At 52.3% G+C, this 27,746-nt stretch overlaps 1 protein-coding gene and 1 long non-coding RNA gene across 3 annotated transcripts in view; one reads left to right on the top strand and one right to left on the bottom strand.

The window, feature by feature from the left end:
• Positions 1–19,721, top strand: part of GASK1A (golgi associated kinase 1A) — a 123,442-nt gene extending 103,721 nt beyond the window's left edge. For both annotated transcript variants that reach the window (XM_078072810.1, XM_036080242.2), the window contains exons 2-5: positions 689–1,984; positions 17,294–17,416; positions 18,531–18,634; positions 19,243–19,721. In XM_078072810.1, the coding sequence (XP_077928936.1) occupies positions 689–1,984; positions 17,294–17,416; positions 18,531–18,634; positions 19,243–19,453 (1,734 nt within the window). In that variant the 3' untranslated portion in view covers positions 19,454–19,721. The remainder of the gene's footprint in view (positions 1–688; positions 1,985–17,293; positions 17,417–18,530; positions 18,635–19,242) is intronic.
• Positions 1,978–23,791, bottom strand: LOC144381912 (uncharacterized). The gene is made up of 3 exons (XR_013448104.1): positions 22,839–23,791; positions 21,943–22,594; positions 1,978–2,231 (listed from the first exon to the last, which is right to left on the bottom strand). It is a non-coding gene; the product is annotated as an uncharacterized LOC144381912 (long non-coding RNA).
• Between the last annotated feature and the right edge of the window lie 3,955 nt (positions 23,792–27,746).

Below are 27,746 nucleotides of genomic sequence, written 5' to 3'. Positions count from 1 at the left end.
GGGTGGGGCCTGAGAATTTGCTTTTCTGACAGGTTCCCAGGTGGTACCGAAGCTACTGGTCCAGGAACAGCATGTTTAAAAATCACTGCCTCAGAGTTTGTCCTTGCCAACACACACGGAGCTGGTGCTACCACATCTGTGTGCTAGGAAAGGCCAGGGCATCCAACTGCCACGTGAGCAAGTGGGGCGTGCAAACGTGCCTAGGCAAGGACCGAGTCACATGGCCACAGAGAGGCTGGGCAAGGTCATCTGCAGCTGGGCAGCCTTGTGCCCGGGAAAAGGGAAAGGCATGTCTGGGAGACCATTAGAGATCTAGGGAGTGGGCCCTAGGGCTCACATGGAGATGAAGAGAGGGGCCAGCCCTCAGGGGTGAGGGACAGATGTGCAAAGAGATACTCCTGGCGCTTGGTGACTGGTGTCATAATGGCGGTTTATCCGAGGGGGAGAAGCCCGGGTCCGACTGCAAGCATCAGCAAAGGCTACCCTGGAAGGCAAAGCAAGCTCAGCTTTGAAGCAGGAGCGTAACTGGCTGTGGTTGCCCGTTCCTCCCTTGAAGGCCGTGAAGTGTACTCCACGTCTCTTCCCTCTTCATACAACTAAGATGTTCGTTCACTGTCCCCGTTGTTTTGTGGATTGGGTCTGACATTTTCCCAGGTCTCAAACTTTCTTTTTCTATCCTGTCCCCCAGGCATCTTGGCTCTGGAGAAAGCTGCGTGGCAAGAGGCGGTGGGTGATGGCATTCTGCCTCTTGATGACTCTGTCTGTGGTGACTGTCACCCGCTTCCTCCCACAGCATCCAGCCACTGGCCCAGACCCGGGTCCCATGGAGCCCCAGGAGGTCACTGGAGCCCCTGGCCCCCACAGCCGGCAGGCTCTGAGCTCTAGCTGGAGGCAGCGGGCAAGAGACCTAGGGTTCTGGAAAGGCTGGCCCTTGCCTAGGAATTCCATCCCGGTGTGTGCTGAGGAGAAAGGCCACAGGGGGACAGTGGACGGAAGCAGGAAGTCCCTGGGAGAGGACAGCAAGTATCCAGGGAGGGTCAGGAGGGACATTACTTTGGCCTCTCCAAGAAATTTGAGACTCAGTACCTCGCATCTTTTGCTCCTGAGGGACGATGAGGTCAGGGCTCCAGGAAGCAAAGACTTGGGTACCCCCTGGCATGACAGTCCCATCGGAGAGGCACAGAATGAGACTGGCACCCTGGCTGACCCCGTCACAGGACGTGGCATGACAGCTTTACAGGCTTGGAGAGCTGCTGTTGGACTCACCCTCCGGCCCCACCCAGTGGAAAGCAAGAATCTGCCAGGAGCTAGGAACGGAGCCTTGACTGGTAGGCGACAAGCAGGGCATCCCACCCCAGTTACAGGGGCTCGTCGGTGGCCTGGCTCTGTTGCGGAGCTGCAAGAATCTGTCTGGTGTGATGCCGAGACCCCTGAGCTGTTGACCAGCTTGAGGACCAGTGGGCAGGCCCCCCCATGGCTCACGGAGCACGATGTGCAAACACTCCAGCTGCTGGCCCAGGGGGAGGTGGTGGGCAAAGCCAGGGTCCCTGGCCATGGGCAGGTTCTGCAGGTTGGCTTCTCCAGTGATGGTGCCCTTCGGAACATGTCTTCCGGGCTCAGCCATCTCTGCTCCCAGGGGCTCTGTGGCCTGATCAAGAGGCCTGGGGACCTTCTGGAGGTCCTGTCCTTCCACGTGGACCGGGTGCTAGGGCTGCGCCGGAGCCTGCCTGCCGTGGCCCGGAACTTCCACAGCTCCTTGCTGCCCTACCGATACACGGATGGTAGCACCAGGCCCGTCGTCTGGTGGGCGCCTGATGTGCAGCACCTGGGAGACCCAGAGGATGACCAGAACTCTCTGTCCTTGGGCTGGCTGCAGTACCAGGCCTTGTTGGCACATGGCTGTCGCTGGCCAAGCCAGGCCCCCTGCCTGGGCATCCACCACACCGAGTGGGCACGCCTGGCGCTCTTCGACTTCCTGCTGCAGGTACGTGGGGTTGGACAAGGTGAGGGTGGAGAGCAGGGCAAGTGTGGGATTTGGGATGAATTGAGAACCTGGAATTGCCCTCCTGAGGATGGTTGGTGACTCGCCCCTCCAATCCTTGTCTTTTGACCACCAAGCACCTGTTTTTGTTATTTTTCTGCCTCTGTGTTTATTCATCCAGTGGTTTGCTGGAATCAGCTCATATGGGCTAATAAGAGCCAATTCGCAGAATTTTCAGGAATTCTGTGACCTGGTGGAGAAACACAGGCATTATTAAAAATGAGATAATATCAATTAATAATATAATAAGTTATATTAGAAAAAAGGTAATAAATACTCAGAACTCATTAATTCCTAATGATTTCACTATATTTTACTGTTATCTGTACTTTTTAAGTTATTTGCATCTATCTAGTAAGTATTATATAATGGTGAGCTGCCGCACATCTCCTGTCAATTCCGTCTTCAGTCAGGTTGGTAGCTTGGAAAAGTGGCCGGGGTGGGAGTATTTACACCACGGGAGTCAGCAAATGCTGCAAATCAGGACTCCCCACTATTTCCGAGAGCTAGTTCTAGTTGTTAGACATTTATCAGCACATCACTGTTGATAACATTATATCCTTGAATCAACAAGGATTCAAGATTGTTACCTAACTTAAAAAAGAAAGTAATTGTGGGGAGAGGGATAGACACGGGAGGATAAAGGGATGATTCTTGGGCACTGAAGAATGAGAAAGAACTTTCTCCACAAGCTCCGCTGAGGTCCCTGCTGAGCCAGAAGTGAACCCTGGGGTTCCTGGGGATCCTAGGGAAGGACTGGGCAGTCAGGGCCCAGGGTTAACGGGGGGAGCTGCGGGCACTGACCGTTTACTAACTATAAACAGTGTGGCTGGGCTGGGGTCTGCGCTCTGGATGTTAGCTGTGGGAACACAGGTGTGGAAATGTGGCCAGAAATTAACATAAAAAAAGAAAAAAAGCTCAAACTGGGTGGAATTGTGCACTAAGTGCACACTGAGCCAGCCCCCATTTCTGTAGGGATGTCTGTTGGGGCAAAGACACCAACACGAGCCCTTAGATTCACCGACCGGGGTGAGCGGATGAGCCACAGGATAGGATTCAGGCAGCCACGGGCTGATATGCTGTATTTGGTCCATTACAGGGTTGGTTCACAATGTGTTTTTCAGAAAATTCTTAGACAACATGTAATACTTTGGAGATTTCCCGTAAAAATCCAGCTTCCTTTGACACATTGGATGGTTTAGTAACATTGGGCGTCCGTTCCCATATGGCTGAGTAGCGATGCCTGCTTCAGAGGCTGCCATGCCCACCTTTTGGGCGTAGGCCCTACCTCCTTATTCTCTATCATCCGCCCACGGCCCCACCCCCAGAACCACGAATGCTACCTGTCAGCCGGGGCGTGTTCGTTTCCAGTCAGTGGGCGAGCTGGTCTCCTGAGGTACTTCCAGCTCCTCTAGTCTGTGTGCACAAAGGCTGCTTTGTGGAAAGAGGAGTGTGGAGCCTAGTGGTCAGCATGGCCTTTGGCCTCAGACAGACCTGGGCTTGAGCCCCCCACTCCCAGACCCCTTCCTGCAGGGTGACACTGAGCAGATTACTTTGCCTCTTGGAGATTCGCTTTTCTTTCATCTAAAATGGGGCTGGACATCCTGACCTCACCCCCTTGGGTCTGACCATTATAATGTGTGGTAGCTTCTAATTGCCAGCACCAGCCTCTGTGGGCTTGCTCTGGGTGACATGTGACAGGCTGGGTGCTGGGGAGCTAACGCTGGCCAGGAAGTGTGACCAACCATCCAGGTTGGGAAGGAGGAGTTTCTCAGACCACAGGGAAGGCTGCTTATCTACTTCCAGAAGCAGCCTCCAGTGAGTGATGGGAGCCAGGGTATAAAAGCCCCGGCTCCCTGGCTAGGGTAGCTCTGTGTGTTCTACGTGTCTCGCAGAGTCCCTTACCAGGACTGAGCCCTGATTACTCACAGGGGTCATTGCTCACCCTCTGTGTCTCACATCTCTGCTTCCTGCTGTGTTTTTGGATTAGCTCACACACACACACACACACACACACACACACACACAAACTGCTTTTGCTTGAATCCTTGTCTCAAGGTCTGTCTCTGGGGGAGCCTGGCCTACGTCAGATGATAACACTGACCTTGTGTGGTTTCCGCATGCAAGACTGTTCGTGTCATCAGTGCCCGGAGAGTAGCGCGCGTGCAATAATAAGCAGGCACAGTCCCCAAAACTTTATAGGAATTAACTCATCCAGTCCTCATAGCAACCTTACAAGTGAGATACTATATTTATCCCTATCTTAAAATTGAGAAATTAAAGTCCAGAGAGGTTAAATTACTTGCCCAAGGTCATGGCTGCTGGACCGGAGACAGAGCCTGCACGGTCTGACTCCGGAGCTCACCGTCTTAATCACGGAGTTCCTATTCAGCTGGTCATGACTGAGTCAGGAAAAGGGGACTCTTGCAGGGATGCCTTGGAGTCTTGAGATCAGAGGCACCTCCTTGCAAAGCCCCAGTCCAGCTGATGTGCACACAGCAGTTTTCTGTTCTACACAGAGCCCCCTCTGTCCATCTCCCAGAGCTGCTGTGTGGACCCTTCCTCGGACGCCAAGCCCTGTTGTGGGGACGGAAGCCGCAGCAGCCAAGGCACACGCAGGTTGGGTGTGTGGTCAGATGCTACTTGGCTGGCCTTGTGCCACCTCTTCCTTGGTTTGCTGAACACCAGTCAAGTCAAACACCCCTGTCTGGCTGATGCTGCCTTCCTAGAAGCCGCTAGCAAGTCAGAGAGAGGCGAGGCTTCAGGATGTGGGTTTCCCCGCATAGGAGCCCGAGGTGCCTTCTGACCGGGAACTGAGTACACACTCCATCTACAGCCCACTCTGTGGTGTGCTTGCTCGTTTGTTTTGTGTTATCCAATAGAAACCCTGGCTTTTTCGTGGTTGTGTATCACAAATATCATTTCCCCAACACAAAATACACAAGCACTGCACACATACACATTCCTTGTACTCCCCACAAATCATACCCTATGCTTTGCAAATCCCATCTAACATTTTGTATTAGTTAGTGATTGCTGAAATGCTAACAAACCTCTCCAAATTTCAATGGTTTAAAATGCCAGCTCATTATTTCTTGCTCCAGGGTCTCTGGCTCGGTTGGACTCAACTGAGCTTAGCTCCAAGCTGTGGTTTGGGTTCAGGTCTGCTTGGTTTCTCATTCTGGAACTCAGGCTGAAGGGGCAGCAGCACCTGGGCAGACTCTTCTCATGGGAAATGGAGAAGCCCCCAAAACTCAACCAAACTGCTAAAGCACATTTAAGTCCTCTACCAATGTCACTTCTGCTAGTATTCCATTGGCTAAAGCAAGTCAATGTCAGGGAAGGGAAGTACCGTCTGCTCAGACTAGAAGGGGGAGAGGAGCAAATATATGTTGGACAATGATGAAATCATTTACGTACACCCAAACACACACATTGCACACTTATACGTGAACCTTCTGTGCCCGCATATGCCATAGCCACGCACACACGCATACCATGCCCCTGAACCATACACCCTCACGTACTCCAAATGATGCCCAAACACTGCTGTGGGCAAGTGGGAGCTCAATCCTGCTGAGATCATTGAGGGGGTGTGTAGAACACAGACCACAGTTGTCTCACCTGAGGACCAAAGCTGGGTTATTTGCCCACTAGCTCCCAACTGGCAGTGGCTGAGACTGCTCGTGAGAGCATTGACCTCGTGGCACTTGTAGCCCGGCCTGTGGGCTGGCCAGCCAAACCAGATCCTTCCGCCAGAGAGGGGCTACGGCAGAGACCTGCAGCACTTGTTGTGGAAAGCCATTGGTATGTACAGGAATAGTGGGTGCCAGGGGAGTAGGGGTGGCGTACGAACGGCATCTGCAACTCCTAACAAATTTAGTCAAGAGCAAGTTTTGGCAGGCCAGTAGGACCAGGACGGTGCTCTCGGTTAATGAACTGGTTTCTCTACGATAAGATAAAGTACTAATTGTGAGTAGGTACCATCCCACCCAATCTAGGCTGCGTCATAGGAAGAAGTAGGACCAAGAGAGGGTCCACCACTTCTGAATAGATCAGTGAGAAGCTGGTTCTACTCAGGTGGACAAAATGGGTGGGAGAGTGTGTATGTGTGTTTGTTGAGTGGGGCTCACAACACTCTGCTCAATGTCGGGGGCCACCTGCAACCAGAGTTGCATTCACTCTGGTAAAAGGTAGAAAGTCCTTCTCCTCCTGGGACGGTGATGGAGGCACAGCCAAGCCATGGTCAGGAGGAGCTAATGACCACCACATTCACTGTGAGCCAAATCCCGCCTGAGAGGAGTTGTGCCTGGGACCCAAAGGGGCCTTCGACCCAGAGGCCAGAGTGAGGGCAGGAAGTGCTGGGGGCTTGGGCACATTGCTATTTTTTCTCTTTTAAAGGGGTCTCTTTTCTCACACTGTGCTTCCTCTTAGAGGGCGTGTGATTAGCTAGATGGTGGGTGAGATGTGGAGAATTCAGACAGACTGGGAGCTGGTAATGTTGGCTCATGAAAGTCTTTCTGCAACTTCTGCTTGTGAAGGGCCTTCACATCCCTAAGAGTCAAGATCCCAGGAAGCTTCACCTGCCACCATCCTGGTCCAGGTCATCATCTTTTCTCACCTGGACTAACACAACAGCCTCCTGATGTGTCTCCCTGCCTCCACTTATGTCCCCTCCAATCCAGTCTCCTTACAGAAGACTTCCCCAGGCAGACCCTGAGTCCAGGATTCCGGTGAGGTTGTTTATCTGGGGGACAATCTCAGGAAACAGCTGAAGGGAGGTGGGAAGTGAGATGGGGGGGCAGGCAGCCAATAAAGGACATGATATCAAGGCAGGTCACCACGTGGCTGACTGGGGCTTAGTTCCACAGGAAAATTTCTGAGAAAAGATATAAAATACATGCTCAGAATTAGCCTATTTGTAGCCAAATATCCCATCAATCTTTGGTTGAGGGCTGCTCCTGGAGGGATGGATCTCCTGGAATTTGGAAAGCCCCCAGACAAAGCCATATAGCAGCTGGAAGTTGGAGGGTGAGCTCCAAGGTTCATACAGAACTGTTCAGACACAGAGTGCACACTTCTATGATCATAAATCAGATCGTGTCACACTTCCCCATTAAAATAAGGTAAGGCCTTCCCAGTGCCCTCAATATCAGGTTCTTCAAGGGCCCATGTTCCTTTTTTTTTTTTTTTTTTTAAGAGCCCATGTTCTTCTAAGACCTTCAAGGATCTGTCCCTAGCCCCATCTCTTGGCACCTGGCCTTGGTCAGTTTCTAAACACACCCAGCTCCTTCCGGTGCAGGGCCTCTTGCTTGGACTTGCTTCTGACTCCTCCTCCCCAGGCTTCAGCTCTCCTGACCACCCCTCATTGTTATTCTCTTTCTCTTTCATGGCATCCTGTTTAGTCCCTTTCTGATTCCCAGCACAGTATATGATATTTTATTTATTTATGTATTTATCATATGTCTCTGTTTTGTTCATCACCGCATCCTCAGCACCTAGCACAGAGCCAAGCTCTTGGTTCAGTCCTAGATAAGCACTTGTTGAATGAATGAATGAATGAATGAGCGATGAATGAACTTCCAGGGTCTCTGTATGATATCCTGTCCAGATGTTGCTGTGTTTTGCTTCCTCGAACACCACTTCTTCCTCTCAATTGAAAAGAATCCCAAGGCTTTCTATAGGCCTTTCTTATAGGGTCCAGAATAGAATCATAGAGGTGGAAAAAAACATTTGCCCTGCTCCTGCATTCTGGCTGTCAATTAACTTACACTTCCAGGACAGATGACAATGTCCTTGACCACTGTTTCAGCACTTTTCAAATGTTAATGCCTAACAGCCCTTGGAGGAAGAAAATATTCTTAGCTTCATTCTACAGATGGGGAAACTGAGGTTTAAAAGAGCTAAGGAACTTGCCCACAGTCACAGCCTCGTCTCATCCAGTGCAGTCTGGCCACAGAATGCATGCTCTTGCCCTCTTTGCTGTACCTAACTGGCCCTAGAAAAAGTATTTATTGAGTCTTTTCTGGGTGGGACTGGCCCATTTCCTTCCCAAGGAGCCTGTTCTCAGTTATTTGTGATCCTGCGTACATTCCTTATTTTGAGTCCAAACCTATGGCTTCAATTCATGTGTATCTCGTCTGGTTTAGTCTTCCTGGGACATCAGGTGTTCTGTCAGTTAGAGAGGATCTCAGATCTGTGTTCACTGCCGACCTTTCAGGCTTCCAACCAGAGACATGACGTATCAGGGTAGCTACCATTTATGAAGTGCCTACACCTGTCCGGCAATGTCCGACCCAAAACACACACATGAACTCATTTAAGTCCTACAACAGGCCTAAGATATGGGAGCTGTGTTCCTCCCCATTTCACAGATGGTGCAGCTAACTATGGAGGACTGAAACACATGCCTGGACAAGGGTGTTTAAAGGGTGACATTGAGTATCTTTACATATATTTTAAAGCAGGACCTTGATCAGGGTGAGGTATGAGGAACAGACTTCTAAGATGATCCCCACAGTTCCCACCCTGCTGGCATTAACCCCTGCCCTTGAGTATGAGTGAGACCTGCAAATACGATGGCCTAGTACTCCAATGATTAGGTTACCAATCATTTAACTTTGAGTTGATCAAAGGGAAGATTATCCTGGATGGGTCTGACCTAATCAGGAGAGTCTTTCAAAAGAGATGAAGTATCTAAAGAATTTCCTGCTGGCTTCAGAAAGCAAACAGCCATGCTATGAACTACCTGGTGGAAGGGGAGGCCTCTAGGAGGATCCTGAGATCCCCCGGGACCTAGTCATACAACCACAAGGAATGGTTTCTGCCAACAACCTGAAGGAGCTTAGGGGATGACCCTGACTTACAATGAGACGCGGCCCCTGGCCAACACCTGGAGTTCAACCTGGTGAGACCCTGAGTGGAGAACCCGGCAAAAATATGATGGACTCCTGACCCACAGAAACTGTGACATAATAAATGGGTTCTTTGAAGCCACTAAGCCCCTGGTCATTTGCAATGCAGCAATAGAAAACAAATTTATGAGCCCAAGGTGCAAACATTTTAAGGAGGTGTAGCGCCTGTCCTGCATGACCTGGACAGTGAGCACCTCCCTGTTTCTTCAGCCCCACCCTAGTCCTGTCTCTGTTCGGATTCTTTTAACTTGTTTTTTCTTTGTCTGTCCATAGTCTTTGCTCATTTTCTTTTGGGTTGTTGGTCTTTTTCTTAATGATTTCAAGAGCTTTTTACAGGTGAAGGCAATTAGTTTTTCGTTTGACTGTATTGTAATATTTCAGGTTTGGTTGTCATTAAACTTTGTTTATAGTTTTTCTGCTATGCAGAAATTTTAAAAATGTTATGTTGTTAAAATTATCAAGCTTTTCTTTTATGACTTCTAGGTTAGTATACGTTTTAAAAGGCCATCCTCACTTCAAGGTTATTTTTAAAAGTCTCCCATATGTTTTCATCTATCTTTGATCCATCTGGAAGGTGTTTTGGAGCAAGAGATAAGATGCAAAACAACGATTTTCTTTTTCAGATGGCAACCCACATGTCTCAACACATTTGTTGAATAATCAACCTTTTCCCCAATCTGAAATGTTGCCTTTCCCATATAGCTCGTTTCCATATGTATGTTGGTCTATTTCTGGACTCTTTTCTGTCCCAGTAAAGGTTTTGCCTATTTATAGGCCAGAATCACAGTTTTAATTGCTGTGCTTTATATTTTATGTTGATAACCAGTAGGGCTTGGTCTTCCTCATTGCTCTTTCTTAGAATTTTCCTGATAGTCTTGCATACTATTCTCGTAAGAAATTTAGAGTCAGCTTGTCACTCCTTCTTCCCAAGTCCTTTTGGGATTTTAATTGGGATCAAATTAAATTTGTGTGGACTATAGAGAGAATTTACATCCTAAAATATGAAGTCATTCTAGCCAAGAATCGGATATTGTTGGTTCGCAACCCATTCTGGACCTTCTCAGGTGTAATCTGAAACTGGCCCCTATAAGGGGAGGGCAGTGAGAGACCAAAGAAAGAGGCAGACCACTCCAGGTTGGTAGGAGGGAGGTTTAATAAACAAAGAGAACTTATATACGAGGCTTGTCTTGTCTTGGGCCGCCGCAAGACAGTGGATCTCTGCACCCACCTACCAAACTTAGAAGTTTACATAGAGGCCTTAACTGGGTTCAGTCACGTATACCGTGCAGATGTTCTCATCACCACATCACCATCTCCAGGCTGTGACCTTGGGGCAGCCTCTGGGAGCAGGAAAGGCAAACGGAACCCACATTCCAAGGATCACGGAGGGGGCAAGTGGCCTCCAAGTGCCCGGGTCCCGCTCATCTTCCTGTGGCCATTGAAAATGGGATCTTTTCATCCATTATATGTTCTGGCCAGTAGCCTCCAGTCTGCATGAAGGCTATTATTTCTGTGTATTAATGTGGTTACTGGCCACACAATAACTTTGTATTGCTTCTAACAGTTGCTCAGTTTATCCTCTGGGTTTTCCGAGTATACCAGCATTTCACCTGTAATGAATGCACTTTGTCTTCTCATTGCCTCTCACCTCATTACATTTGCTGACTGCTCCAGGGCAGTGGAAAATATTAATGGGCTGAGGGACACGAGTTGTTGCTCCACATTTGGGACAGTTTCTGCTGCTTCACCATTACACATCATACTAGTTTTTGACTGAAGATATAATGAGGAACTATTCATTATTCTTGCTGTATTAAGAATTTCTATTGTCAGCAATGGATGCAAAATTTTATCAAATTCCTTTCAAGTATCCATGGAAGAAGTAGCAGTATTTCCCCTCTGATGTATTATGTGGGGACTCCTGTGGAAGGTGTTCTAACGGTGACTCAGCCTAGCTTTCTCGGTTGGAAACTTATTTGCTGTGGTGAATTTATCTTTTCATGGCTGTGGTTTTTGTGTTGATGTTAAAATTTTAGACCAATCTACAGATGTGTTTTTAGATAAGATCTAGTTCTTCTCAGTGCATCTCCTCAAAGCCCATTAGCCAGTCTATTCACCCGCATCCTAAGCTGGTGCCACAACTTCTGGGCCCAGGCTTGGGGCAGATGCAGCGTCCAGACCCTTGCCCTCTATGGAGAGAGATGCTGCCACCCTGTGGCAGTCTGATCACCAGGCAGGGAGTTGGCCCTGCCGAGAGCCACCCCTTCCACCCAGAAAGACCCAGGCCTGTGATTGCTCCCAGCTTGGGAGAAGGTCCCTGAACGGGGGGTATGGGCCACCAGGGACAGCAAGCGGCCCTTCTAGAATCCACCAGACGCAGACCAGGCACGGGGTGAGGAACCTGTCTTGGCCCAGGAGCCTGATGGGTCAGTTAGGGGACTCTGGCCACCCTTCCTACCCTGTGCTGGCTCCCCCCAGGCCTCCCCTGTCCCACAGCTGGACCTGCTGTCCCTCCTTGGCAGACTGCAGTGTCTTATCTCACCCAGATGTCCTGTGTGGGGGCCACAAATCCAGGCCTCCCCCTGGATACTTCCGGTGTGGGCATCTTGCGCAGGGAGGTAGGGTTAAATGATCACAGTCCCTGTGCTGTCAGCCAGCCACGCACTCCATTCACTCATTCTTTCACTCAGAAAAACCTCAGCTAAGTCTCTGGTTGTGCTAAGCAAGTGCGGGGTGCCGGGGACCAGACCGAACCATGTCTGCATCTTTGCCAGCAGGGACCTTGGAAGCTCTGGCGCCACAGAACACGTGCCGGCCACACCGCCCCTCTCACCGGTCAGAGCCGGACTGCTCGGCTTTGGGTCTTGGCACCACGCTTCCTTGCCGTGGGATCTTCAGCACACGGGAAGGAAGCCCCTGGGACTCAGTTTCCACATCTTTGAAGTGGGGATAGTAATGGTATTTACCTCTTGGCTACCGGGAGGGAGTAAACGGGTTGTCGTGTGTAAAGCACCGAGTGGGCTTTACAACGCCTTAAGTAAAAGTGAACAAAAACTTCAGTCCACAGCATGAGCATGCAACGTTGCTGGGTGGGTCAGAAAAGCAAAACTGCTAAGATCTATCATTTTTTCTTGGTAACTGCTCATTTTTCAAAAAGGGGGAAAAAAATCAAATCCTGAAGGAATGTGGGAATGAAACTTAATCTTGGTCTTGTTTGGCTGCTAGAAATTGAATTTCTCTTCGGTGGAAGAAAAATAACCAGACGGTGTGGCAAAATAATCAAACTGGCAACCGGGCCTGGCCAGGCCCTTCCTGTTAAACATTCAAATGGGTATAGAGTCTGAGAAGCCAGGAATATTGGACGGGCCAGTATTCCTTGTGGCTTCCTCTGGAAGTAGATGCTGCTACAAATTGAGATCTGCCCAGAATGGCTGGGAGACGGGGTCGGGAAGGGTTTGGCAGGAGGAAGGGGGCGTGGCTGGCTGGGCGTCAGGTGTCACCTGAAATCCAGAGCAGTTACTGTGTCAGTCTTGCCGGAACTGCCCTGGCATTTACTCTCTCGGCCAAAGAGAACCCAGCAGGTGATGTCTGTTGCATGGATCTGTCCAGAAACTGGATGTACCCACAAGAAGAGCATGCCTACCCTGTTGTAACACTTCCCATATTTCAGACTCTGGTTCTCTGGCCTGTAGCACTGGGTGAGGCTGGGGCTTCCTGGTGTGTGTGGGGGTGGAGGAACCCCTGAGATTCCTGGAGGTCTTTGGGCCTGTCGCTTCCAGGGCAGACACCACAGAAGGCTCTTCCGCAAAAACTACCCCCTGCTTCACAGGTATCATTACCCCATGTGGGCCTCAGCGCAGTCCCACGGGAGGGGAGTATCACTGCCCCATTTTGTTGACGAGAAAACTGAGGGGTATAGAGGTTAAATAACTTCCTCAGGTCATATAGTTAGGACATAGTGGAGGGGGGCATGGTACAGGCCTCAAGTGGGTTTAAGACCAGTTGGAAGCCTGGGAGGTCTCTGGAGGCAAGCTGCAGGGCTCTATCCTCAGCCCTGTCCTGGTCAACGTTTTTATTAGTAGCCTGAGTGAGGACATTGCAGGTAAAGTAGACTTTCACACAGAGCCCTGATTTGATTCACCTTCTGCCCATTCCTGGGTCCAGGGATCAGTGCATCACCATCCTCCACTGGGCACTCCCGGTCCAGGGATGTGTATGACCTGATTTGGTCCAGTCAGGCTAAAGGGAAGGTGCTTGGAGGAGAGGTTTCTTTCCCCTCTGTCTGTCTCTCTGTCTCTATTTCTCTCGTTCGTCCTCTCCTTCTCTCTGGACCTGAACATACCCACAGCGGCCACCTGCAGGCTTCTAGAGACAACACTGGGATGTTAACATCGTGGGTGGTGGTGAGTGGAGAGCAGAAAGAAACCCGAGTCCTTATCATGACAATAAGGAGCTGCTAAATCTCCAGCCTGCCCTATCTTGGGACTTGCTGCCACAGATGATCTTAATTTTCCTTATGGTTGAAACCGTTTTGAATCAGGTTTTTCTGTTACTTGTGACTGTTGTTATCCAAAGCCCAGGCAGCCAAAGCAGTGATGGTCCACGTCAGGGGTCTTGTAAATGGGCTCACTTCATGCACAGGGTGATGGTTTTGGCCACCCTGGCCAAGTTGGACTGGTCCTCTGGGCTTTGTGCATTGGTCTCAGTAGCGCCTGTGGGTGTCTTTGGCCCACCGCCCCCGGAAATACTACCTAATGCGGCCTCACAGAATTGCCCTCAGCCTGTTTGGGGTGATTGGTCTATGCCCGATGTGCTTCTCCGTGTTGAACTATTGCAAAACAGAACGTGTTTTGAGACAGTAGTTGGGGGGACTGTTTAACACTCTCATTCCTGGACGTCTAGTTTTGTGACATTGATTGAACCATAGTTATTTTCTTGTTTGTGTTGGAGGAGATCAATTCTGTATATCTTCAGAACATATGTGAGTTTTCCTACAAAGGGATATGGAAATGGAGCAAGACCTTTGGCCGGCGCTGAGCTGGGCTGAGTGGACTGGGGCGTGGCTTTAATGAGTACTGCATCCTGGAGGTGACAGATCGTCCCCCTCGCCCCATTTGTGGAGGGGGTGGCTGTGCCGGTGGGCAGAGGGAGGCAGGATGGTGGTGCTGGCTCTGGCTGGTCACCACAGCGACCACAGAAGAGAGACGTGGACCATCCAAACACCACCACGGCCGCGGCTGCATTGTTGTCATGGAGGATGACGGGCCCTGTGTCTTCTCATTCTTCCCCTTCCTCCTTCATAGTTTTGAAAGCTCTTCTCTAGCCTTAATTAGCAAGGGTGAAACCAAATTAATTAATCTCATGAAGAGTAATGATGGAGACCTCATTTGACCTCTGTAACTGGCTCCCCTTTCCTGGTCTTCGGGGAGGCAGGGCAGGATAACACAGAGAGCTGGCCTTCGAGCCAGACAGACCTTGGCTCGAATCCCAGCTATATTACTTTACATGTACGACCTTGGGTATGTCTGGGGTCAGTGTCCCCATGTGTAAAATGGGATCATAGCATCTCCCTTGCATAGCTGCAGTGAGGAGTGCATGAGCTAGGGAGGATGGCAGTGGTCATGGTGGTGGTCATCTGAGCGATGTTTGTTTTGACACCAATTCTCCACCACCAACTGGGTTTCCCACAATTCAATTCAGTTCTGACACTGTCTACCTGGAGTCAATGTCAGATCCCACACAAGTTAAGGGGCTCAGTCCTACAACACTGTCCCACTTCAGATACCAGTCAAAAGTCCTGGGCTACCCACACTTCTGACCAACTGGCTATAAATTGAGGGTTCTCACGACCCCTTCCTCAGGTTGGATAATTTGCTAGAATGGCTCAACAGAGCTCAGGAAAACACTTTACTTACATTTACAGGTTTATTATAAAGGATACAAATGAATGTCCTGATGAAGAGGTATATTGGGTGAGGTCCAGAAGGACCCCAAGCACAGGAGCTTACGTCCCTGTGGAGCTGGGATACGCTACCCTCCTGACCATGGATGTGTTCACCAACCCAGAAGGGCTCCAAATCTCATTGTTCGAGTTTTTATAACCCAATCTCCAGCTCACCTACCCTTCCTGGAGGTTGGAAGGCGGGGCTAAAAGTTCCTATCCTCTCTTCCCTTGTCTTTCTGGTGCCCAGTCCCCATTCTGAAGTTATCTAGGCTCCCCTGCATCATCTCATTAGCATAAACACGGATGTGGTCCAAGGGGCTCATTAGGATCACTCAGGAAAGTCCAAAGGTTTGGGGAGCTCTGTGCCAGGATCAGGGCACAGAGACCAAATATATTTCTCATCATACCACATCATGTATGTCTGAGAGACAACAGTCATTGCTTTACAATCAGATTAAAACGATCGCTGCTGTAAGCCTGTGTCTGTTCTGCATCCTCACCACCACCACGGGGGAGGGAGGGGCCCAGATCCCGCCAGAGCTGAACCGCGTGGTAGAGCAGAATCACAGCAGGTTCCCGAGGACTGAGAGAGGAAGCAGACCCTTTCTTTCTGTGGGGTTCATCACCAGCTTGGTGCCATCTGGCTTCCTGCTTCCCTCTCCCTGACTCTCACTCACCTCCACCCTGACTCTCTTCCCTCTGTTCCCTGGACAGTTGCCCCAACCACAGTATGTTACCTGGAGCTGATTTCTAGATTCCCAGGCTGGCACCTGCCTCTCCAGTGGTGTTCCCAGGCTTCCTAAATTAGACTAGCCATTCTGCAAAGGTGGGGTCTGGGTCTCCATTCTGGGTCTTCCACACACTGGGCTTTTTCAGTAAGTGAATTACCTTTGCATCCTGAGAGTTAGCACCTGTGTGATTCATCCTCCTCCTTGGGGGGGGGGAGGGGGGTCCCTGAGTCCTCCCTCTCCTGTGACCCTGACACCACCTGGGGATTTAAGATGACTCAAACCCCAGGTCCCACAACCCAGGAGGATCTGGAAACCTTCCTAGGATTTGGGCAAATCCCAGGCAGCTGACGGCTGCTTCACATGCCTTGATTTGCCCCACACCAAACCTGAACTCAAAGCTCAGCCCCTTCTCCCAAGGCCAGCAAGCATTTCACAAGGGTGGCCACTTCTGCCGGAGGATGGAGGGGTCACGGAGGGCACATCTCACACCCTCAGCCTCCCGCTGCTCCCTGCTTCACTTCTCTCTTCCTCTCCTCTCTCTCCTTCCCCTCCCACAGCAACAAACGGACTTTTCCTCTTGTCCCAAGCAAAGCAAGTCCTCCCATACCCAGACCTCTGGAGATCTCACCTTCTGTCGTTAGCACTCCTCCAGGTATTGTATCAAACCAAATTTCCTTCCTACGAGGAGAAAGGGTACATCTCCTCCAGCTCGCCCACCCTGTGACAGGCACTCCCCACTGCCCCCAACCTCACCCTATCTCTCCTCCACTTCCTAGCACATCCCAACCTTTTCCACACCACCTCCCCCTTCACCTATCCCTTTCCTGCCTTTCTCCCTACAGCAAGACCCTCCCTCTCCCACCCCAGAGGACTCTGCCACTTCTGTGTTTAGGCCTCTCCGTTCTGGATCTCTTTGCATTTGCTGCCCTCACGTAGGTCAGGGCTGGGGCGGATCCATGCTTCTATTTAATTCCTGACTTGCAGGCGGCAACTCCTTCCTTCGGAAGAAAGCTACTGGAAGCAGGTGAGTGGGATATGTTATTATGAGAACCCTATGACCCTCTAAAATGTCATGTATGGGAGCTACATGTGTGTATGTAGGGGGTGGGAGGCAGAGCTCCTCGGAATTGACCCCACACCACGCTTGAGAATTCCCCTCCGGTGGAAACCGAGCCCGGGGGGGGAGCGCCCTCCTCCCGCCCTGACTTCGATCCTGGCCTCGCCATGGGGTTGGAAGAGCTATCTGGAGGGTCATTAAATCACGTTTGGCTCCCAAGAGGGGAGGAATCCTTGCTGTAGCATTGGCTGCTTAAAGAACAAGTGGAGTCCAGTGTGGATTTCCGCCGCTAGACAGATGCTCAGCACCGGGAGGCCCAGTGGCCTCAGGCCAGAGTTCGGGGCAGGGCCACAGGGGAAGCCGTGGGTACCGGTGGAAATCCAGGCTGGCCTGAGGCGTGAGCCAGCAGCTCCGGGGGTGCAGGGCGAGCTGGCTGCAGGAGCAGAGCAGAAGCTCCCTCACAACGGGCCGACCAGCACCCACAGCCACGGAGGTCTGCCCCCAGCACGACCACCGCCCCCCCCACCGGGGCCAGGCCGCCTGAGTGCTGGGCCTGGGGGAGGCAGGCCCGGAGCCGCACCCCTCACAGCCTGGGTGTCCTCGCAGGTACATGACCGCCTAGACCGCTCCTGCTGTGGCTTTGAGCCCGAGCCATCGGACCCCTGCGTGGAAGAGAGGCTCCGAGAGAAATGCCGCAACCCCGGCGAGCTGCGGCTGGTCCACATCCTGGTATGTCCGCTGTCACCTGTCACCCAGACTGCGGCCTTCCTGCCGGAGTTGTAGAGATCACGGGACACGGGCGGTTCCCGGCCCTGCTCTTTTTAGCAGCAGGAGCCTTTGGCTGGATAATGTTTCCAGGAAGCCACCATACATAAAACTGACCCCGGTGGGGCTTTGCCAGTGTGGTTGAGGTGGGACCACTCCACTGTCCCCTTGAGGGGTCTACAGGGAACCCCGAGGGCACCTGGAAGCAGGTGTGACATCTGTGTGTCTAGGGAGCTGCCCCCACCCTGCCAGCCAACGTGGGGACTGTGGCCTGGAACGGGCCGGGCGGTGGCAGTGACAGGGCTCCCTCCTATAGGATAGCCCACGGGCTGGTGCTGATCCGAGGGACACTGGGCTGTGCAAAGTAGAGCCCAGGCTGGGAAGTGATGAGCCGAGGCCATCAGAGACAGGGACAAGGGGCCACCCTCGGGAAGGGCTACTGTATCTTCTCCCCCAGTGACCCTAATGTCCTGGACGCCTTCCCCTGGCCAGTTGCTTGTGGAGGGTAGCATGGTGCCCCGGGCTGAGCGTCACGCAGGCCACACCAGCCCGGAGGCCAGGGCTGCCTCATGAAGCCGCTGGGTGGTAGGAAATCTCCATCTCCTGTCCTCAGAGCCTACTCCCCTCTTCCCTGGTAAAAGGCAGTCACCCCGGGGAGAGGTAAGGCTTTTATATCTATCATTCACCCCTGGGGGCAGCTATTTCACAGATCCCTTAGGACAGCAGTTTTTGGAGGGAGGAGTCAGTAGGCATCAAGAAATAGATGGTCCCTGATATGGGTGGTGGGCAGAGAGAGAGAGAGGGAAAGCTAGGGTCCTGGAGGCAAAAGTTCGTAAGTTAAGCCAGGGTGATGGAGAGAATTATGGGAAAATACCATGGAATCCTGGAGAATATATAGGAATGGGGTGCACAGGGGTGGGAGTAGGGAGCGGAAGACACGGACTCTCATTCCCAGCCACACCACATCATGGGACTGTCAGCTCAGGGCCCCCCAAGCCCCTTAACCCTGACAGAATCCATGGGTGCCAGCTAGGCTCAACCTTCCCCACCTCTGTCCCTGTCCATCTTCTTCCCTGAGGTCCGGAGCAGTGATCCATCCCATCTGGTCTACATCGATAATGCCGGCAACCTTCAGCATCCTGAGGACAAGCTGAACTTCCGGCTGCTGGAGGGCATCGCTGGGTGAGGGTCAGCGGGATTGGATGGAGGTTTGGAGACTGAGGCCCGATAGCCCTGCTGTAGACCGTGCGACCTTGACTCATGCTCCCGAGCAGTCCGCAGCCTGAGACAAAAGCTGCTGGATCTGAGCCCCGGGAGGAGGTGGGGAGCTGGGGGACGCAGCCAGCAGGCACCCCCAATATCCAGAGGGCCTCCTGGCCCTGCAGAGCACTGGCAGCCTGCTAGGGTCTGGGAAGGCTAGCCCTTCCCTTGCCCCAGAGGAGGAGCCAGCCAGGGGAGCCTGCCTGCCCTGCTCACTCATGGCAGGCGGCTCGGCCTTCTTAGGGCTCTTCCTGGCATTTCACCTGGGATAGCAGAGCTGATTCCAGCAGCTTCTCTGTGGGATGGGGGACCCCTCCAGAAGCCCCGTCCCGTCTGCTTTTGCAGGAGAGTAGGTGGGAGGGTTCTCTGATAACGAGCCAGCAGGCGGGCCCTGGGCACTCAGCAGGACGACTGTGCCAGGTCTGCCAGCCGTGCAATTGCTGGCCATCTGGCTTTACCCGTCCCGGACATTTTCTGAGATCACTTTTGCTTTTCCCTTCTGTCCTGGGGCCCGGGGGACCTGCCTCCAGGTTTCCTGAGTCTGCCCTGCAGGTTCTTGCCTCAGGGTGTCTGCAGAACATGCTGCTCAAGTCCCTGTGGATGGACCCCGTGTTCTGGGAGAGTCAGGGCGGGAGACAGGGACTGAAGCGGGTGCTCCGGACCCTGGAGCGGCGAGGCCAGGTGCTGCTGGAGCACGTCCGCAAGCACAACCTCACCCTCTTCAGGGAGGAGGCCTCGTGAGCTGCCTCGCTGGCGGGGCACTCCCGGCACCACCTGACCAGGTGAGCACCCATCCTGGTGGCCACAGTCTCTCGGGTTCCCCCAACTTGAAGACAAACGGGAAAAGCCAGAAGAAACCAGAGGATACCGTGGATGTCCCAGATGTCCCACCTTCTTGGGACAGTGAAGGTGGTGGTGGGTGGTGGGTTTTCCATCTTAACCACCCTCCTTTCTGCCTTTTCAGTTCTGGCTGTTTACTCCCTTCCACCAATAAATATATTCAACAATGTTCTATGAACCGCTCCAGATACTATGAAGTTGTGCATCCCACACGCACATGTGGAGTGGACGTGTGTGTGTGTGTGTGTGTGTGTGTGTGTGTGTGTGGTTCCCCCCAGAGACACCAAGCCAGAAGCCTGTCAGTAGGCAAGCCCCCAAGCTTCCAGCAAGCACTTGTGTGCCCTGATGTGAACAGGTCCGCTCAGCACAGAAAGGTGGACGCATCAACAGTGTGTGGCCCCGCCCAGCTTGCCCAGCGCACGTCGACCACCCAGGGCGCGGGAGGCCAGGGCCCAGCGCTCTGCTCAGCGCACTCGGCAAAGACCAGTCTCCAGCAAGCCCAGCTCTGCGCACGTCCTCAGAACTCCCGGGTTGACCGCCCCCCTTCCTGGGCTGCTCTTCAGCCCCAAGTGGCTCCAGCGGGGGGCGCAGGCCCCCACGGGGCTGTTCCTCAACAGGTATCCCTCCCCGCTCTCCCTTCTGCCTCAGAAGGCCTTTTGAAATGTAGGGACCCTTAAGATTTTATCTACTTGGGTTTTCAGAGGACTGGACTTGAACAAAGGAGCTCTGGGTTCAGATCTGGCCCGGGCCACTGCGTGGTCAGCAGATGACACAGGTTTATTGAGCACCCGCCGTAATGACACTTCCTGAGCGACAACTGTGCACCAGGCACTGTGACAGTGGTTTGCATGGATCAAAGCATGTACCCTCACTGCACCCCGATGGGCACGTGTGATTATTAGCATCTCCAGTGTACAGATGAGGCCCAGAGGGGTTAAGGAACTTGTTCAAGGGTATCCAGCTCGTAGGCGGAGGGGTCAGAATTCAAGCCCAGGCAGGAGTTGTCTTGAGCATGTCTTGAGCCTGGGACCCCCACGAAAGGGCTCCCACTGTCCTCCGCGGTCACTCGGACAGCTTCTCCTCCTCTAGTCCCTTTGGATTCAGAGCTGATGATGAGGCAGGGCCGATTCCCTGGAGTGTGGAGCTGCACACTTCGACCGCGGCCACGCACAGTCACATGCATCTGGCTCCCTGCTCATTGCTCTTTGCTCGTGAAAGTCAGCTCAGTCTCTGAACTGGGTCTTTCCTACGAACTTGAAACTTCAGCCACTTTCTATCCTTCTCAAAGAACACTCTCAGCCACAGGGTGCGCCGCTTGCCCTCTGCCTCCCCCAGCCATTGCCTCTGGAATGAGAAGGATGTGCCCAGCGAAGCAAACAGCTGGGGATGGTGAATCAGGACCTTCCCATCAACATGAAGAGGCTTTGGGGGGGGAGGTGCGGCAAGAGCTGTGAGGGGTCTGCGGTGCGGGGGCTGCTCACCTGCATGCCAGTCCTTCAGAAAGCGGCCGGCCACAGGGTCTGGTAAGGCCAGCACAGTCGCCAGCCACCATGCTGCCTGACTCGCCTCACCCCAGGCCCCACCGTGTTTCTTTGTACTTCGTTCCAAAAGGGCTGCTGCAAAGAAAATGATGGTGCTTCCAAAGGGGAGCGGCTGCTGATAGTAACAGTGGTTCACAGCTCTCTAGATGCAACTGCAACCATCCCCAAGCTCTGAAAATCAAAAGCCTTTTCCTACCTTCGGGGCCACAACTCATGTCCCACTCAGCTCGAATATTCATACGGTTCAGTGCCGAAATGCCAATGCATTCGGTGATTGGGTGTAACCCCAGACCCCGCTGAGAGTGTAGCGTTACACATGGTAGAGGTAACTTATTACCTTCCTATATCTGAAGAATTCAGAATTCGGAATGACTTCTGGCCTCCAGGGTTTGGTTATGGGATTCCAGACCTGTGATAACTTACTACAAACCAGGCATGGCGCTAAGGGCTTTAGGTGATTTCATGAATGCCTTACCATCCCGGCTGCACTATCCTCACTCTACAGATGAAGAACCTCGGCTGGGGAGGGAGCGCCTTGCCCGAGGCCGCACAGGTGGGGCGGCAGTCTGCCCCTGAACCTGGGGAGCACCACCTGGCATGAAGTGAATACAGACGATGGCCCACACCGTGCCAAGAGCGGAACCGTGTTCCTCATCGCAAACCTTCGGAATAACTCCAGGAGGTGGGCGTCACCGCTCCCATTTGACAGAACAGGAAACAGAGGCACAGAGAGGTTGAGTCACTTGCCCAAGGTCACAGAGCAGGTAACTGCTGGAGCTGGGATTTGAACCCAGGCCCGTTTAACTCCAGAGCCCCTGCCCTCACCGCTATAGCATCCTTCCTTCTTACCTTCATTCATTCACTCATGCAGATTTTCCACGCAGAATATAGAATTTGGAAGCAATCCATGTGTGCGGCATGCTTTGGTGGCCACGTGTCCCAGATGTTTGGAGACACATGTCGTCTGGCCATCAAAGCGTGTGTCCTGGCATTCTGTTGGTGAGCAAGGTCCCCGTAGCTGAGGATACAGGAAGCGTGAGGGCAGCAATGTGGGCAAGAGGGGCTCACAGGAGCTCTGCCTGAGTGTGTCGTGGGGCAGCACAAGATGTGGGAGGTGAGACCTCTGTGAACGTTGCCAGACCGTTTCCCCTCAACCAGGGCCTTCAGATGAGTGGGCGGGCCTCCCCTGAACCCCTGAGGCTCACCCACAAGCTCAGGCGAGACACTTCCCACACTCCCTACTCCTGGCCCACCTGGGGTTCTGGTTAGCACGGCTGGGGGACGCCTGTTTACGAAGTGGGTCTAGTGGGGCATTTGGGTATTATAGGGGCTGGAGGCCTTTGGGGCAAGAGGTGGGGTAACCTCTGCCACCCTGGCCTTGTCCAAACGACGAGAGAAGAGTCACTGAGCCTCCAAGGAAGCGGACCAGAGCGGAAGGCATCTCGAGGTAGAAAGTCGGGTTCCACACAATCCACACCACAGCAGAGGCTGGATTCAGTTGCTGTCGGAAAATAGCATGGGGCGGGGGGTGGGGGCGTGCGTTCGTCCAGGGACTTGGCAGGTGACAGGCTAGGGCATGCCAGACTGCAGGTGCACCCAGGGAGGCCTCGGGGGGAGGAGGCAGCATCCAGCAAGGAGACGCAGACACGGAAGCCCAGGGAACTGAGCCGAAGAGGCGGTGGGCTTTGAGGGCAGGGGTGCGGGGGGCTGGGAGGGGCTTGGCCTCCAAGATGAGCCAGGCTTACCTGTCAGTGGGGAAGGTAGCACACGCGAGGTGTGATCTGAGGAAGGCTCCTTCTGTTAGTGTCTACAGTTCCACTGCAGGACGTAGCTCCCACGTGATTTCGGGGGAGCGTCTGGTTTTCTGAGGGGCGCCTGCCAGGAGAAGCACATCCCACCCCGAGGGCAGGCAGAGGCAGGGTGAGCTCTGGAGGGTTCCTAGTGCAGGCCGTGGAGGGAAGTACAGGTCAAGGGCACCTCACGGTGAGAGGCCCAGGAGACAAGCTAAATGAAGTAAGTCACTTAAAGCTGATGGGTGTGAGAATATGGATTTTTGTCAAGTTTCTTGTGTGCATGTCTTCCCAGCGGAGGATCATTTGCCAGAGGACCATTTCTACCGCAGACCCTGCGTAACGCCAAGCAGCAAGGCCTCACCTGCACGTGTCTGGGTGAGCGACACTGAGCATGACCGGGGAGGCTAGTGCATAAGGCAGATCCTGCAGCGATTGCTTCTTGCACATCTGACTGCCTTGTCCTCAGGACGGCCGCCTTCACTGAAAACACACGCACTCACACGTGGGGCGGTGGGACCCCAGGCACCTCGCTGACTTTTGTGCTGGGAAGGACTGGAGGCATTCCTTCTCTGCCCTGCACACTCGGAAGCTCTGTCACCACACAAAGACACATCTAGTCCTAGTGGGTGGCACGGTGCACGTGGGATTGGGACTGGGTTGTCCGACCTCCGCCCGCCCACCCTAGGAAGGCTTCCTGCAGGGCCCAGGCCCAGAAGCTGCGCATGCCATTACCCAGACTCCCTCGCGGGGCCCAGCCAGGCTCAGGACGCAAATTGGATTCCACGATTTGGATGCACTGAGGGGTCGGTTGGAAGGAGAGAGGTGGAGAATGTGGTGCACCTCTCAGCTATTTCCGGTCACCAGCTCTGTGATGGTTGACGTGGCTGTGACAGTGTGGCAGGAGCTGGGATAGTGACCCTGGCATCGTGAGCCTGGGACCCTAACTCGGCTTCTGGCTCCTGGACCCCTAGCTCCAGTAGGAGCCTCCGTAGCCGGGCAGTTCTCAGAACTGCTCCTCAGGGCCCAGCCCGGAGCCCACGCCTCTCATCCTCCCAAGGATTTTTAACTTTTCATTTTGACATAATTATGAATTCACAGTAGTTGCAAAGACAGTACTGGGAGGTCCTGTGTACCCTTCATCCAGTTTCCCCCAGTGGTTGCATCTTCCGTAATTACGTAATTATGGTACAGTTCCAAAACCACAGACTTGACATTGGCATACTGTGCGTCATTTTAGCACCTGTGGATTCATTAACCACCACGGCAATCGAGATACGGAACTGCCCCAGCACCGCAAAGATCTCCTTCCTGCGACCCCTCCCGCCACACCCAGCCCTTCACTCTCTCCCACCCTCATCCCCGGCAGCCACACATCTGGTCTCCATCTCTACAATTTTTTTCATTTTGAGAACGGTATCTAAATGGAATAGCACAGCATGTAAACTTTTGAGAGTGGCTTTCTTCACTCAGCATAACGCCTCTGAGCTCCAGCCAAATTGTTGTTTTTACCAATAGTCTGTTCCTTTTTTATTACTGTTCCTTTTTATTCGTTAGCATCCCATGGTACAGAGAGACCACAGTTTGTTTACAAGTCACCCCCTGAAGGACATCTGGGTCATTTCTCATTTTCGGCTAATACAATTAAAGCCGCTCTGAACATTCTCGTACTTGTTTTTGTGTGAACAGAATATATTCTTTTTTTCTGGGGCAAATACCCAGGAGTGCAATTTCATGGTAATATGTTTAATTTCTTAAGAAACTGCCAAACTACTCCCAGGCTACTGTTTTACATTCTTCTCAGCAATGCATATGAGAGATCCAGTTTCCCTGCATCTTTTTAGACATTTGGTATCGTTCCTATTTCTTATTGTAGCTGAGGCAGGAGTGAGGCATTCCTCCCACCAGCGCCTCTGCATTTCCACTTGGAAAATGGGAGTATGGGGGGATTATTAACCTCATGGTTATACAACAAACCTTCCTCGCCTCACATTTTCCATTAGTTGGAAAAAGGCAGTGTTCCCAAATATGGCGTGAGATTGCCAAATACTTGTTATATGAAATTCAGGTTTGAGTGTTTTGTATTTTGTTTGCTAAACCTTAGCAATCCTAGAAAAAGGCTGGCCTACCTGAACCTGGGAAGTCTGATAGTACAACATTCCGAAAGAGAGTATTGGATTATTTCCCTAGATGCAAGCTCCCAGAAAGCAACTACATCTTTTTGTGCTTTTTATTCCCCAAACAGAACAGAATCGTCTCAAATTCTAAATTAGCTGGGTGGCTTCGTGAGGTTTTCTCTGAGAAATGAAACTCCTTTTTGTAAGGGCCCTGGGGTCCCAGAGCCAGCGTGACTCCTGAAGGGAAACCCCACAGTGCCTTTCCACATGTGGATGCAGCCCTGGGCTCTGCCTCTGGCGCTGACCAGGGGGACCTGGCCAGGCTGTCACCGTCTTCAACACTGGGCTGGGAGAGCATGGGGCCACACCCCTGTAGAGAGGAACAGCGGCATGCCACTTCCTCCCTCCCCCCTCCCCCATGTCTGAGGAGGACTATTTGCAGACCTGACACTGCCCTCCCGTGCTGGAGGGTGGGGGCCCAGACGAAGGGGCCCTCCATCAGCTCTGGGGTACACGCTGTTTGCACAGAGCCTGGCACCTGGAGGGCCTGACCACAGGGGGCGGCCGAGCGGGGCGGACAGAGGCTACACAGTCGGGGGCTGAGGAACAGCTCTGAGGGGTTTGCTTTGGGCTGGGGGGGGTCCATGTGTGCTCCATTTCCAGGCCTCGCACGAGCCTGCTGCCACCCCACCTACGGCCAGTGAGGTGACCTCAGAGCTGACTCATGGGGCGCAGAGGGAGCCACTTGCTATTGGGATGGGCTTCTGTCGGAGGAGCCCCCCCAGGCACCCCAACTCCCAGCTCCCAGGCTCTCCTGCCCTACCATTCTTTGATGGTGCTGTGTTAGGACGCAAATTTAAAACAAACAGTATCACCAGATGTGAATACCCTTAATGTTAAAAGCAGCTCTTATAACTCCCCTATAATAACAAAAAAACAAGCCTGCTAAAATTCCAAAGCTTAAAAAACTGCAAATACGGCAATGATGGAAATAATCTACACCTTGCAGGGATATGGGGTACAAAGAAGTATGTATGAGTGAAACCCACAGAATCTACACTGAAGATCGTGCACTTCACGAGAAATGAACTAAACATCAATAAAAGAGACATGATGACAACAAAAAGCAGCAGCAAGAGAAGAAACACGCAGTGCTGTCAAAGGGCCTGCGGATCCAGGCTCCCGCCCCTTAACAAACGCTGTGACCTGGGGAAACGGTATCAATTTCTTTGTGAGTCCATGCAGTGGAATGTTCTACAGTCAACCAGATTCTTGTTTTCAAAGAATAACTTTCAGTGACACGGTAAAGCGTTTCTATTATAATGTTAAGAGGAAAAAACAAAAAGAACCAGGACAGTTTCACAGGATTACAAATTTGCAAAAAGCAATTTGGACATAGGCAGAAATCCATTGTTTGATGGAATGCATGAACCATTCACGGAGTGCCTCGGCATCATGATCCACACACATAAACACCCACCCTGGGCCTCTAGCCAGTGGGCGACCCCTTGTGGGAGCAGAGTACCTTCCAGAACACAACAGGGTGGCAGAGCTGGGGTTTGGGGGATGCGGCGGGCCTAATGACCAGGGAGCTGGAGGAGACACACACAGTTTTCCAGAAGAGTTGCCCCTTGAGCCGAGCTTTTGTTTCTGTTTAATTGAAGTATAGAGTGAAGTATATAAAGTGCACTGATCTCAAATGGTCGCTGTGCAACCACCAGCCAGATCAAGACATTCCTAACCTCCCGAGTTCCCTCGTGTCCAGCCCAGGCTCGACCCTTCTCAGGAGCCATTCTGACTTCTCCCGCCATAGATTGGTTTTCTTGTTCTAGCACTTCATGGAAATGGAATCATACAGTACGTACTCTGTCACTCAGCATATACTCAACACTCTGTGAGACTGACACTGTTTATGTACCCATATTTCATTCTTTTTTAAAAAATTGTTGTGTCCTGGGGCACCTGGGTGGCTCAGCTGGTTAAGCATCTGACTCCTGATTTTGGCTCAGGTTGTGATCTCAGGGTCGTGAGACTGAGCCCTGAGTTGGGCTCTGTGCTCAGCATGGAGTCTGCTTGGGATTCTTTCTCCCTCCCCTCTGCCTCCCTCCCTCCATTCATGCTCTCTAAATAAATAAAATCTTTTTTAAAAATTGTGTCCTTTGCATGAATACACCTGTTGGTGGAAATTTGGGTTGTTTAGTTTCTGGCCATCTAGAGCTGTATTTTATACGTCTTTTCGATACCATTGGCACTCCTTTCTCTTGGGTCTATATTTAGCAGTGGAATTGCTGAGACACAGGGTAGCTATGTGTTCAGCCTTAGCAGAAACCACCAAGTGGTTTCCAAGTAGTTTTACCCTCACCCCTCAGAGTCTGAGACTTTCAGCTCAACTGAATCTTTATGTGTGCATCAATGTGGTCGTCCGAGAAGGTGGCCGATGGAGGATACAGTTAGGGACAAAGATATTCTGGGTAAAAGGAAGGTCATGGAGGTACCCGGTGATCATGAAAACGTGCCACTCAGATCTCCTGCTCTGAATCCACCACCGACAGGCACCGAAGTCATTCTCCCCCAGCCGCCCTCGGCCAGGGACCAGCTACTCATCTAACAGACCACTTGGAGCTACAGCCTGAGGCTCTCCCTCCTGGACCCCCTTTCCTGCTCTCCTTCCCAGGAGTCAGACTTGGAGCAGGGTCCCTTCTCCAAGGGCAAATCTGATCTTGGGTTAACGTTCTAGCTCTGTTTC

This window comes from Halichoerus grypus, chromosome 1 (genome assembly GCF_964656455.1).
Source record: "Halichoerus grypus chromosome 1, mHalGry1.hap1.1, whole genome shotgun sequence".
Classification (NCBI taxonomy): domain Eukaryota; kingdom Metazoa; phylum Chordata; class Mammalia; order Carnivora; family Phocidae; genus Halichoerus; species Halichoerus grypus.
Note: the sequence above shows the minus strand (reverse complement) of the source record. Positions and strands in the feature narration are given on the sequence as shown.